This window comes from Oncorhynchus keta, chromosome 10 (assembly GCF_023373465.1).
Source record: "Oncorhynchus keta strain PuntledgeMale-10-30-2019 chromosome 10, Oket_V2, whole genome shotgun sequence".
In the NCBI taxonomy this organism is placed as follows: domain Eukaryota; kingdom Metazoa; phylum Chordata; class Actinopteri; order Salmoniformes; family Salmonidae; genus Oncorhynchus; species Oncorhynchus keta.
In genome coordinates, this window is record NC_068430.1 from 8,145,562 (window position 1) to 8,160,205 (window position 14,644).

Here is a 14,644-nt window from a genome sequence, read left to right on the forward strand (position 1 = left end):
CTAGTGGTTAAGAGGCGGCAGGGTATACTAGTGGTTAAGGGGTGGCAGGGTATACTAGTGGTTAAGGGGTGGCAGGGTATCCTAGTGGTTAAGGGGCGGCAGGGTATCCTAGTGGTTAGTGTGTTGGGCCAGTAACCAAAAGGTGGCTAGTTGAAATCCCTGAGCTGACTAGGTGTAAACATCTGATGATGTACCTTTGAGCTTGGCTCTTAAACCGTAATTGCTCCTGTAAGTTGCAATGTTGTAAGAGTGTGTATGTTAAATGTACAAGTAAAATGTCTGCCAGATTGGAGGTTGTTTCTATAGGTTGTAATTTAATATAGTTTTAATGTTCCTTTTTGTCCCCAGGCTACTCTTTGGTTCTGTCTCCTTTTCTGTTTATGTGTAATGATTTTAGAGGTCGGTTGGTAGGTAGTTGGTAGGTAGGTAGGTAGTTGGTAGGTAGTTGGTAGGTAGGTAGGTAGGTAGGTAGGTAGGTAGGTAGGTAGGTGGTAGGTAGGTAGGTAGGTGGTGGTGGTTGGTGGGTGGGTGGGTAGGTAGGGTAGTGGGGCAGTTGGTAGGTGGGTAGGTGGGTGGGTGGCAGGCAGGCAGGTGGCAGGTGGGTGGGTGGGTGGGTGGGCAGGGTGGTGGGGCAGGGTGGTGGGTAGGGTCCGGTTGGGCAGGTGGGTGGTTGGTAGGTAGGTGGGTGGTTGGTAGGTAGGGTAGGTAGGTAGGTAGGTAGGTAGGTGGTGGGTGGGTGGGGTGGTAGGTAGGGGTAGGTTGGTGGGTGGGTGGTTGGTAGGTAGGTAGGTAGGTGGGTAGGTAGGTAGGTAGGTAGGTAGGTAGGTTGGGTGGGTAGGTGTTGGTTGGTAGGTAGGTAGGTAGGTAGGTGGTAGGTAGGTAGGTAGGTAGGTAGGTGGGTAGGGGTAGGTGGGTAGGTAGGTAGGTAGGTAGGTAGGTAGGTAGGTAGGTAGGTAGGTAGGTAGGTAGGTAGGTAGGTAGGTAGGTAGGTAGGTAGGTAGGTAGGTAGGTAGGTAGGTGAATACATTTCCCCCAGTCTGCCTACACTCATTTCATTGAGACATTTGAGTTCTCTTAGAGGTTCTTTGTGTTGTTGTGACTGCATGGGAAACTGACCTGTGATGTGTTGGCTGAAGCACACTGAAGACGGCCACAGAGATCCTATTAAACTCTAATGCGTCACGCTATGGTGAAGGCCAACTGTCACTCACACAGTGACAGACTAGTCTCTTTCTCAGTTGGCTAAGATGGTTGGCTTTTATGGGACACGTCTTGTTGTGCTGAGGCTTCTGAGTTTGATCCCCGCTCGGGGCAGAATAGATCGGCATGTGTTAAAATGACTCCATGACCCAGATTGTTTTAGTTGGTCATGGATTGTTATGGGGTTGTTTATTGAAAGCGAGGCCATACTGAGTCTTTGCCTTAGGACAGTAAAGGCTTTAACTTACATAAGTCTGGTCGACTTTACGTGACAGGGACAATACACATTGATCACCATGGATGTCTCCCAAATGACACCCTATTCCCATATAGTGCACTACAGTACATTGTGACCAGGTCCCATAGAGATCAGCAGTAGTGCACTACAGTACATTATGACCAGGTCCCATAGAGATCAACAGTAGTGCACTACAGTACATTGTGAACAGGTCCCATAGAGATCAGCAGTAGTGCACTACAGTACATTGTGACCAGGTCCCATAGAGATCAACAGTAGTGCACTACAGTACATTGTGACCAGGTCCCATAGAGATCAACAGTAGTGCACTACAGTACATTGTGACCAGGTCCCATAGAGATCAACAGTAGTGCACTACAGTACATTGTGACCAGGTCCCATAGAGATCAACAGTAGTGCACTACAGTACATTGTGACCAGGTCTCATAGAGATCAACAGTAGTGCACTACAGTACATTGTGACCAGGTCCCATAGGGATCAGCAGTAGTGCACTACAGTACATTGTGACCAGGTCCCATAGAGATCAACAGTAGTGCACTACAGTACATTGTGACCAGGTCCCATAGGGATCAGCAGTAGTGCACTACAGTACATTGTGACCAGGTCCCATAGGGATCAGCAGTAGTGCACTACAGTACATTGTGACCAGGTCTCATAGAGATCAACAGTAGTGCACTACAGTACATTGTGACCAGGTCCCATAGGGATCAGCAGTAGTGCACTACAGTACATTGTGACCAGGTCCCATAGAGATTCAACAGTAGTGCACTACAGTACATTATGACCAGGTCCCATAGAGATCAACAGTAGTGCACTACAGTACATTGTGACCAGGTCCCATAGAGATCAACAGTAGTGCACTACAGTACATTGTGACCAGGTCCCATAGAGATCAACAGTAGTGCACTACAGTACATTGTGACCAGGTCCCATAGAGATCAACAGTAGTGCACTACAGTACATTGTGACCAGGTCCCATAGAGATCAACAGTAGTGCACTACAGTACATTATGACCAGGTCCCATAGAGATCAACAGTAGTGCACTACAGTACATTGTGACCAGGTCCCATAGAGATCAACAGTAGTGCACTACAGTACATTGTGACCAGGTCCCATAGAGATCAACAGTAGTGCACTACAGTACATTGTGACCAGGTCTCATAGAGATCAACAGTAGTGCACTACAGTACATTGTGACCAGGTCCCATAGAGATCAGCAGTAGTGCACTACAGTACATTGTGACCAGGTCCCATAGAGATCAACAGTAGTGCACTACAGTACATTGTGACCAGGTCTCATAGAGATCAACAGTAGTGCACTACAGTACATTGTGACCAGGTCCCATAGAGATCAACATTAGTGCACTACAGTACATTGTGACCAGGTCCCATAGAGATCAACAGTAGTGCACTACAGTACATTATGACCAGGTCCCATAGAGATCAACAGTAGTGCACTACAGTACATTGTGACCAGGTCCCATAGAGATCAACAGTAGTGCACTATATAGGGAAAATGATGCCTTTTGGGATGCATCCCTATGAGTCTTTGGCCTGGGAAGGAAAGTTATTATTATTTTTATTTTTTATTTATTTTTTTACCTTTATTTAACCATGCAAGTCAGTTAAGAACAAATTCTTATTTTCAATGACGGCCTGGGTTAACTGCCTGTTCAGGGGCAGAAGGACAGATTTGTACCTTGTCAGCTCGGGGGTTTGAACTCGCAACCTTCCGGTTACTAGTCCAACGCTCTAACCACTAGGCTACGCTGGTTGGGAATACATCCTCTATCACACCCTGGTGCTTATGATGGATTCCCACCATTCTTTACCTCAGCAGAGGTCAACAGAGGTCATGGACTTTTTTTTATCAGGTATTGGTTTAATTCACATTTTCAGTCCACAATTTGCTTTTCCAGCTTATTAATTAACTGATCATTGTTTTTTTTACGGAAGCATTTACAACTATTAAATCTTTGTTTGCACCAAATGAGTGTAGTGGTGAACACATTCCTTCCTGGACTGGTGGGCTGGTTTCCCTGGACCATAGACTGTGGTGGGCTGGTTTCCCTGGACCATAGACTGTGGTGGGCTGGTTTCCCTGGACCATAGACTGTGGTGGGCTGGTTTCTCTGGACCATAGACTGGTGGGCTGGTTTCCCTGGACCATAGACTGTGGTGGGCTGGTTTCCCCGGACCATAGACTGTGGTGGGCTGGTTTCTCTGGACCATAGACTGTGGTGGGCTGGTTTCCAGCTGGACCATAGACTGTGGTGGGCTGGTTTCTCTGGACCATAGACTGTGGTGGGCTGGTTTCCCTGGACCATAGACTGTGGTTTTTCTCTGGACCATAGACTGTGGTGGGCTGGTTTCCTGGACCATAGACTGTGGTGGGCTGGTTTCTCTGGACCATAGACTGTGGTGGGCTGGTTTCCCTGGACCATAGACTGTGGTGGGCTGGTTTCCCTGGACCATAGACTGTGGTGGGCTGGTTTCTCTGGACCATAGACTGGTGGGCTGGTTTCCCTGGACCATAGACTGTGGTGGGCTGGTTTCCCTGGACCATAGACTGTGGTGGGCTGGTTTCCCTGGACCATAGACTGTGGTGGGCTGGTTTCCCTGGACCATAGACTGTGGTGGGCTGGTTTCTCTGGACCATAGACTGTGGTGGGCTGGTTTCCCTGGACCATAGACTGTGGTGGGCTGGTTTCCCTGGACCAGAGACTGTGGTGGGCTGGTTTCCCTGGACCATAGACTGTGGTGGGCTGGTTTCTCTGGACCATAGACTGTGGTGGGCTGGTTTCCCTGGACCATAGACTGTGGTGGGCTGGTTTCCCTGGACCATAGACTGTGGTGGGCTGGTTTCCCTGGACCATAGACTGTGGTGGGCTGGTTTCCCTGGACCATAGACTGTGGTGGGCTGGTTTCCCTGGACCATAGACTGTGGTGGGCTGGTTTCCCTGGACCATAGACTGTGGTGGGCTGGTTTCTCTGGACCATAGACTGTGGTGGGCTGGTTTCTCTGGACCATAGACTGTGGTGGGCTGGTTTCTCTGGACCATAGACTGTGGTGGGCTGGTTTCCCTGGACCATAGACTGTGGTGGGCTGGTTTCCTGGACCATAGACTGTGGTGGGCTGGTTTCTCTGGACCATAGACTGTGGTGGGCTGGTTTCTCTGGACCATAGACTGTGGTGGGCTGGTTTCCTGGACCATAGACTGTGGTGGGCTGGTTTCTCTGGACCATAGACTGTGGTGGGCTGGTTTCTCTGGACCATAGACTGTGGTGGGCTGGTTTCTCTGGACCATAGACTGTGGTGGGCTGGTTTCCCTGGACCATAGACTGTGGTGGGCTGGTTTCTCTGGACCATAGACTGTGGTGGGCTGGTTTCTCTGGACCATAGACTGTGGTGGGCTGGTTTCTCTGGACCATAGACTGTGGTGGGCTGGTTTCCCTGGACCATAGACTGTGGTGGGCTGGTTTCCCTGGACCAGAGACTGTGGTGGGCTGGTTTCCCTGGACCATAGACTGTGGTGGGCTGGTTTCTCTGGACCATAGACTGTGGTGGGCTGGTTTCCCTGGACCATAGACTGTGGTGGGCTGGTTTCCCTGGACCATAGACTGTGGTGGGCTGGTTTCCCTGGACCATAGACTGTGGTGGGCTGGTTTCCCTGGACCATAGACTGTGGTGGGCTGGTTTCCCTGGACCATAGACTGTGGTGGGCTGGTTTCCCTGGACCATAGACTGTGGTGGGCTGGTTTCCCTGGACCATAGACTGTGGTGGGCTGGTTTCTCTGGACCATAGACTGTGGTGGGCTGGTTTCTCTGGACCATAGACTGTGGTGGGCTGGTTTCTCTGGACCATAGACTGTGGTGGGCTGGTTTCCCTGGACCATAGACTGTGGTGGGCTGGTTTCCTGGACCATAGACTGTGGTGGGCTGGTTTCCCTGGACCATAGACTGTGGTGGGCTGGTTTCCCTGGACCATAGACTGTGGTGGGCTGGTTTCCCTGGACCATAGACTGTGGTGGGCTGGTTTCTCTGGACCATAGACTGTGGTGGGCTGGTTTCTCTGGACCATAGACTGTGGTGGGCTGGTTTCCCTGGACCATAGACTGTGGTGGGCTGGTTTCTCTGGACCATAGACTGTGGTGGGCTGGTTTCTCTGGACCATAGACTGTGGTGGGCTGGTTTCCCTGGACCATAGACTGTGGTGGGCTGGTTTCCCTGGACCATAGACTGTGGTGGGCTGGTTTCCTGGACCATAGACTGTGGTGGGCTGGTTTCTCTGGACCATAGACTGTGGTGGGCTGGTTTCTCTGGACCATAGACTGTGGTGGCCTGGTTTCCCTGGACCATAGACTGTGGTGGGCTGGTTTCCCTGGACCATAGACTGTGGTGGGCTGGTTTCTCTGGACCATAGACTTTGGTGGGCTGGTTTCCTGGACCATAGACTGTGGTGGGCTGGTTTCCCTGGACCATAGACTGTTGTGGGCTGGTTTCTCTGGACAATAGACTGTGGTGGGCTGGTTTCTCTGGACCATAGACTGTGGTGGGCTGGTTTCCCTGGACCATAGACTGTGGTGGGCTGGTTTCTCTGGACCATAGACTGTGGTGGGCTGGTTTCCTGGACCATAGACTGTGGTGGGCTGGTTTCCTGGACCATAGACTGTGGTGGGCTGGTTTCTCTGGACCATAGACTGTGGTAGGCTGGTTTCTCTGGACCATAGACTGTGGTGGGCTGGTTTCCCTGGACCATAGACTGTGGTGGGCTGGTTTCCCTGGACCATAGACTGTGGTGGGCTGGTTTCTCTGGACCATAGACTGTGGTGGGCTGGTTTCCTGGACCATAGACTGTGGTGGGCTGGTTTCCCTGGACCATAGACTGTGGTGGGCTGGTTTCCCTGGACCATAGACTGTGGTGGGCTGGCTTCTCTGGACCATAGACTGTGGTGGGCTGGTTTCTCTGGACCAGAGACTGTGGTGGGCTGGTTTCTCAGGACCATAGACTGTGGTGGGCTGGTTTCTCTGGACCATAGACTGTGGTGGGCTGGTTTCCCTGGACCATAGACTGTGGTGGGCTGGTTTCCCTGGACCATAGACTGTGGTGGGCTGGTTTCTCTGGACCAGAGACTGTGGTGGGCTGGTTTCCCTGGACCATAGACTGTGGTGGGCTGGTTTCCCTGGACCATAGACTGTGGTGGGCTGGTTTCCCTGGACCATAGACTGTGGTGGGCTGGTTTCTCTGGACCATAGACTGTGGTGGGCTGGTTTCCCTGGACCATAGACTGTGGTGGGCTGGTTTCCCTGGACCATAGACTGTGGTGGGCTGGTTTCCCTGGACGTGTTTTTTAAGCACTTTTCACCACCAACTCCTTCTTCTGGTTGTTGAATGAGCTGCATATCCACTACACCTATTATTGGGAGTAGGATTGCAGTGATTTAAGTAACATACAGTTTTATATTGTACTATTGAGGTGTATCAGAGCAGTGTGTACCATGAGATAAGAATCACACATTTTGACATTTTGTACTGTCTGTTATTCACAAAGTGACTCAGAGAAAATGGCGGGTTGTCATCATCCGTAGACTGAGGGGAATATTTGCCAATCCTTCATGTTGTTGTCAGGAAGTGTTTGGAAAGGAGTCAGTTTGGTTTTAAGTTAACAATGTCTGCCTGGCCAGGTTAGAATGATTTATCATAGGTATTACTAGAGTTCACAATTCATCTGGAAATAGATACTGTCTTGTATGAAAAGATTTCTGGACTTTCTAAAAATGTTTTACTGTGAAAGGTTTCATTTGTTTTCATGAATGACGAGATACTTTTTGTTGTTTGTTGCCAAATCAGAAATGTTTGGGAATCAGATGTCAAGTGAATCTGATCCACTGAATCAGATGTCAAGTGAATCTGATCCACTGAATCAGATGTCAAGTGAATCTGATCCACTGAATCAGATGTCAAGTGAATCTGATCCACTGAATCAGATGTCAAGTGAATCTGATCCACTGAATCAGATGTCAAGTGAATCTGATCCACTGAATCAGATGTCAAGTGAATCTGATCCACTGAATCAGATGTCAAGTGAATCTGATCCACTGAATCAGATGTCAGATGTGAATCTGATCCACTGAATCAAATCTGATCCACTGAATCAACATTTTCTGGACCTTAATGTTTTTTAGACATAATATACACTGCTCAAAAAAATAAAGGGAACACTTAAACAACACAATGTAACTCCAAGTCAATCACACTTCTGTGAAATCAAACTGTCCACTTAGGAAGCAACACTGATTGACAATAAATGTCACATGCTGTTGTGCAAATGGATTCGACAACAGGAAATTATAGGCAATTAGCAAGACACCCCCAATAAAGGAGTGGTTCTGCAGGTGGTGACCACAGACCACTTCTCAGTTCCTATGCTTCCTGGCTGATGTTTTGGTCACTTTTGAATGCTGGCGGTGCTTTCACTCTAGTGGTAGCATGAGACAGAGTCTACAACCAGCTCATCCAGGATGTCACATCAATGCGAGCTGTGGCAAGAAGGTTTGCTGTGTCTGTCAGCGTAGTGTCCAGAGCATGGAGGCGCTACCAGGAGAAAGGCCAGTACATCAGGAGATGTGGAGGAGGCTGTAGGAGGGCAACAACCCAGCAGCAGGACCGCTACCTCCGCCTTTGTGCAAGGAGGAGCAGGAGGAGCACTGCCAGAGCCCTGCAAAATTACCTCCAGCAGGCCACAAATGTGCATGTGTCTGCTCAAACGGTCAGAAACAGACTCCATGAGGGTGGTATGAGGGCCCGACGTCCACAGGTGGGGGTTGTGCTTGCAGCCCAACACCGTGCAGGACGTTTGGCATTTGCCAGAGAACACCAAGATTGGAAAATTCGCCACTGGCGCCCTGTGCTCTTCACAGATGAAAGCAGGTTCACACTGAGCACATGTGACAGAGTCTGGAGACGCCATGCAGGACGTTGTTGTTGCTGCCTGCATGACCAGTTTGGAGGTGGGTCAGTCATGGTGTGGGTAGCCTGACTGACATTAGGTACCGAGATGAGATCCTCAGACCCCTTGTGAGACCATATGCTCGGGGGGTTGGCCCTGGGTTCCTCGTAATGCAAGACAATGCTAGACCTCATGTGGCTGGAGTGTGTCAGCAGTTCCTGCAAGAGGAAGGCATTGATGCTATGGACTGGCCCGCCCGTTACCCAGACCTGAATCCAATTGAGCACATCTGGGACCAGTCTAGTCCAGGTCTGGAAGGAGATCCCTCAGGAGACCATCCGCCACCTCATCAGGAGCATGCCCAGGCGTTGTAGAGGCACGTAGAGGCCACACACACTACTGAGCCTCATTTTGACTTGTTTTAAGGACATTACATCAAAGTTGGATCAGCCTGTAGTGTGGTTTTCCACTTTAATTTTGAGTGCAACTCCAAATCCAGGCCTCCATGGGTTGATAAATTTGATTTCCATTGATCATTTTTGTGTGATTTTGTTGTCAGCAGATTCAACTATGTAAAGAAAAAAGTATTTAATAAGAATATTTCATTCATTCAGATCTTGGATGTGTTATTTTAGTGTTCCCTTTATTTTTTTGAGCAGTGTATATATATATATATATATATATATATATTATAAATGCTGGAAATAATTGAGTTCATGTCCAATTCCTTCTGGGGATTTTAGCTTTAGTTGACGGCCTGTGAATGAGTTGAAGAGTAGCATTACTATTGCACCTGTATATCTGGAATGTAGTCATTTTGGAAAAACAAAATGGCCAGAGAGAGAGAGAGAGAGAGACATTTTCATCTGAAGTATAGACCTTACGTCATATTTTGTGACTGTTATTTTTCATCTGAATTTTCTTAGATTTGATCTGCCTTTCTCTCTCTCCTACTGGTGGACAGGGCTGATCTGAAAGTTGAGGAGATAAAGTTTGAAGTTCAAAAGCTTTATTGTCCATTTAATGATACATTCATGGATATATATATAATAGTTTTCTGTTTAGATGGAAGATACTGTATGATATGTTGTTTCAGGCTATTTCTACTGCTGTTGTGACTTCAGGCCTTTAAGCTCTTATTCATGCAGATACTCACTGCTGTGATTTTGGTGATATAGAGAAGATATGAACTGCCCTATTCCTCTCTCAGGGCAGCCCTGGGCCCCGTGGCAGAGATGGTGAGCCTGGTACCCCCGGTAACCCTGGCCCCCCCGGACCTCCAGGACCTAACGGACCCCCTGGCCTTGGAGGAGTAAGTATCTCTGCAGAAAAATAATAATAATAATAATCTTTGAAATTGCTGGTTGTGGAGTTTGTGTAAAAAGCGGAAGCACATGCTTCAGCAAATCGGCTGTATTCGTTAACGGTACAGACTGAAGGGTTGATAGGTGGAAAATGACTGTGAAGTGAAATAGTGTTTTAGCGCCGAAGAATTAGGCAAAGAAATGATGGTGTAGTATAGAATGGAGGGATGGAGAGAGATTACACAGTGGAATGCTTTTCATTTCTGATGAGAGAGGAGAAGAGGAGAAGGGAAGGAAAGGGAAGGGAAGGGAGGGGATGGGAGGGAAGGGAAGGGAAGGGAAGGGAAGGGAAGGGTGGGGAGGGGATGGGATGGGATGGGAGGGAAGGGAAGGGAAGGGAAGGGAAGGGAAGGAGGGGTGGGGAGGGAAGGGAATGGAATGGAAGGGAAGGAGGAGGGTGGGGAGGGAAGGGAATGGAATGGAATGGAAGGGAAGGGAAGGGAAGGGAAGGGAAGGGAGGGGGGGGGAAGGGAGGGAAGGGGGAAGGGAAGGGAAGGGAAGGGAAGGGAAGGGAAGGGGAGGGGAGGGGGAGGGAAGGAAGGGAAGGGAAGGGAAGGGAAGGGAAGGGAAGGGAAGGGAAGGGAAGGGAAGGGAAGGGAAGGGAAGGGGAAGGGAAGGGAAGGGAAGGGAAGGGAAGGGAAGGGAAGGGAAGGGAAGGGAAGGGGAGGGGAGGGAAGGGAAGGGAAGGGAAGGGGGGAAGGGAAGGGAAGGGAAGGGAAGGGAAGGGAAGGGAAGGGAAGGGAAGGGAAGGGAAGGGAATGGTGGGAAGGGAAGGGAAGGGAAGGAGGGGTGGGGAGGGAAGGGAAGGGAAGGGAGGGGAAGGGAGGGGAAGGGAAGGAAGGGAAGGGAAGGAAGGAAGGAAGGAAGGAAGGAAGGGAAGGAAGGAAGGAAGGAAGGAAGGAAGGAAGGAAGGAAGGAAGGAAGGAAGGAAGGAAGGAAGGAAGGAAGGAAGGAAGGAAGGAAGGAAGGAAGGAAGGAGCGACAGAGGGAAGTGGAGAGAAAGGAGGTAGCATGATAGGGAGGGGAGGGGAGAAGGTGGCAGGGGAGTAAAGGAGAGAGGAGGGGAGGGGAGAGGAGGGGAGGGGAGAAGAGGGGAGAAGAGGGGAGGGGAGAAGAGGGGAGGGGAGAAGAGGGGCGAAGAGGGAAGGAGAGAATAGGTAAGGGGCTCCATTGTGAAATAGAAAGAGATTAAAATAGTTATCCTACCGCCCTCCCTGTGTACTCTGTTGTTGATCTGATAACCATCCCCTTCACTATCTACTGTTCTCTCACAGACAGAGACAAAACACACACACACACACACACACGGATCCTGTTAAGACGTGCTGTGCTGTCTGAGAGTTGACTTCCAAGACAGAAATATGCCTACTATTGAGATGAGTGTGTGTGGTATTTTATTGGGGGGGGGATCATATAACAGTGTCTTATGGATGACATTTTGTCCTCCCACAGAACTTTGCTGCTCAGATGGCGGGAGGATTCGACGAGAAGGCTGGCGGAGCACAGATGGGCGTGATGCAAGGACCAATGGTGAGAGAGCTCGTGAGATACATCGTTAGATCCCTGGCGTCATTGGACCAGTTCTCTCCTATCAGCTTCAGAGTAGTATCGTTTCGCTAATGCAAGAATGGGTTGTCTGGTCTGATCTGACTAGTGGCTACGTGAGACCAGCTTCAGTGAATAGGCAGCGTGACTCAACACTGCCCCCTGAGGTATGGGGGAGAAACTACACATCCTCCTGGCCCCCTGCTACAGGAAATATACCCCCCTCTGTGGAGCATACCTAGGTTTGGTTTGGGAAAACAGATGTTTTATTTTTCAAGTCGACTGAAAACTCACATGCAGCCTCTAAGCCAAAGTGAAATGAAGAGCACACTTACTGGGAGCTAATTTGGTTTGGAAACCCACAGAGCAGTGTTCGGCTTGCTGCTCCCACAGCGAGCATTTGGCTGGCTGGCTGGCTGGTGGAGCTGAAGACTGAAACCCAGCTGGTGGTCGCCACAGTGGATTGTACCCCATTCGAGACCTGCGGAGAGGCGACACGCAGAGCAATGTGCCTGAGACAGACTCTGTGGCTTTGGGGCTTTGGTACCAGACCCCAAAAAGAAGCCTGTCTGTCTCCTTCATTCCTGCCCCTACCCTCAATAACCCGGGCCCTGTCTGGCTCTGACTGAAGCCAAACAGGTTTAGCTTGACAGCATATGGCCAGAGAAGGAAAGGACTAAAAAAGACTGGGCTGCTCTGATGTCCCAAGCACAGTCCAGGAGTCAACCCCCTACATCTCTAGCTACAGCCCCTGGTCCCTTCACTGAGAGTCAACCCCAAATGTCTCTACCTACACCCCCTGGTCCCTAACACAGTGCCTTCACTGAGAGGCGGTGTACCACAAGACCCACACACCACCTCTTAAACATACATAGACAGACCCCAAACACACACACACACACAGACTCCAAACACACAGAAACCCACTCCGCCTACGAATGGACATAGAGCTCCATTGACAAGCCCCTGGCCCGTTGCGGCGTGCGTTTGTCCGTCGCTCGCCTCGCTGAAAAGATACATCTAATTCTCATCAGAGGAGCTCTGTGCTGCCTCGGGGATGTTTGCTTTGGCTGGTGCCCTGCATTTCTCTACGATAATCAGTCTACGCACCAACACTATGAATCGTGTGTTATAAAGACCATTAAAGGCTAAAGATACACAGATGGTAGTCCACGTTTCATGAGGAGTGGAGGAGTGGAAAAAATATTTTTTTATTTTTCTTAGCTTTCTTAGTTTTGGCTGCGACTGAAGTGGCAGCCTATATCATCTATAGTACACTGCTTTTACCCAGGGCCCATAGAGCTCTGTTCAAAAGTAGTACACTATGCAGGGAATACTGTAGGGTGTGCCGTCAGACCCAAGCTCTAGACTTCTCATTAAACTCCACGTTAGACCATCTTCTCCTCTCTGTCCATGTTACAGATTTTCTCTGCGTGACAGATTTGACTCATCACCTGAATAGAGAGTGAAACGTCTCTCTCTCCCTCTTGTCTCTGATCAAAGTGTAATGATGCACGGCGAGGTTGAGCTGAGAAGACTATTACTCCTTCCCGAAGAGATGTCTGTTGTCAAAAGTCTTTATTATTAACCGGAGGAGATTAACAACGAGATCAGTGAGCAGAGCAAGGATTTGACCCACTGCTTTTAAAATCTTATTAATAAAAAATATATTAAAAAGTTGGTAACATTTCATAATAACTTTCATGAATATGCCTTTAAAAATTCTTAATAAATCCTTTCTCAATGTTTATTCATAAAGGTTATTTGAGGTGTTAGTGTTTGTACAGTATGTCTGTCAAACAGACTTGTTGGAGTTAGCCTTGCTCATTCTAGCAGATGTTATATGTTTCTCTTTTGCTCCAAAACAACCCACAGCTATTGCTTTTCCTCTAGATTCATGCTAAAGTGCAAACAAATAGTTCGACAGAAGTCACGTAGAGTATAACACTTTTGGCCCTGACCTCTGAACTACAGAAAGAGAGACAGAGTTAGAGTGAGCGAGAAAAACAGAGAGAGAGAGAAAGAGATAGTGAGTGAGTGAGTGAGTGAGTGAGTGAGTGAGTGAGTGAGTGAGTGAGTGAGTGAGTGAGTGAGTGAGTGAGAGAGATAAAGAGAGATAAAGAGAGAGAGGGAGTGAGAGAAAGAGAGAGAAAGAGATAGAGAGGGAGTGAGTGAGAGAAAGAGAGAGAAAAAGAGAGAGAGTGCCACTGTGGAATTCCAAAAATGATTTATGGTTCTGACAGGCAGCAGGATAGTGAGTTTGTGTTGCTGAGGGGCAAAGAAGAAGAAGTCAAATACGAAGAAGAAGCCAAAGAAGAAGAAAGAAGCCAGCGAAGAAGAAGAAGAAGAAGCCAGCAATAGGTTTTATAACACAAGAGAAAAGAGAAGTTGAAGTGAAGGTCCACACTTCTTTCTCTTCCCACCACCAATTCTGAAATATGTTCAACTTAATTATAACAACTAGAAACTAACATATCTTTTTTTTTTACCTTGGGTTGTTCGGAGGTTAGTTGAGCTTAAGGAAGTGTGGAAGATCATGTGGTTACTATCTAACGTGTCTTCATCTACCACCAGGGGCCTATGGGTCCTCGAGGACCACCTGGACCTTCTGGAGCTCCTGTGAGTACCTGCACACACACACACACACATACACACACACGCGCGCACACACACACACACACACACACATGCACACGCACACATGCACGCACGCACACACACGCGCACACGCACGCACGCACACACACGCGCGCACGCACACACACACACACACACACACACACACACACACACACACACACACACACACACACACACACACACACACAGACTCCCGTCAACAAGCCTATAACAGTTGGTATTGTGCACGCTTAGACATATATAAACATGTGTATCAGTTCAGCCCAGAGCCATGTGTATCAGTTCAGCCCAGAGCCATGTATATCAGTTCAGCCCAGAGCCATGTGTATCAGTTCAGCCCAGAGCCATGTGTATCAGTTCAGCCCAGAGCCATGTATATCAGTTCAGCCCAGAGCCATGTATATCAGCTCAGCCCAGAGACATGTGTATCAGTTCAGCCCAGAGCCATGTGCATCAGTTCAGCCCAGAGCCATGTATATCAGTTCAGCCCAGAGCCATGTATATCAGCTCAGCCCAGAGACATGTGTATCAGTTCAGCCCAGAGACATGTGCATCAGTTCAGCCCAGAGCCATGTATATCAGTTCAGCCCAGAGCCATGTATATCAGTTCAGCCCAGAGCCATGTATATCAGTTCAGCCCAGAGCCATGTATATCAGTTCAGCCCAGAGCCATGTATATCATT

The 14,644-nt window shown here is 48.9% G+C and overlaps 1 protein-coding gene across 3 annotated transcripts in view; it reads left to right on the forward strand.

Annotated features, from left to right (window-relative positions):
* The window catches only part of col2a1b (collagen, type II, alpha 1b), a 110,097-nt gene that overhangs the window by 15,575 nt on the left and 79,878 nt on the right, over positions 1-14,644 (forward strand). For all 3 annotated transcript variants that reach the window (XM_052526399.1, XM_052526397.1, XM_052526398.1), the window contains 3 exons: positions 9,623-9,724; positions 11,229-11,306; positions 13,896-13,940. In XM_052526399.1, the coding sequence (XP_052382359.1) occupies positions 9,623-9,724; positions 11,229-11,306; positions 13,896-13,940 (225 nt within the window). The remainder of the gene's footprint in view (positions 1-9,622; positions 9,725-11,228; positions 11,307-13,895; positions 13,941-14,644) is intronic.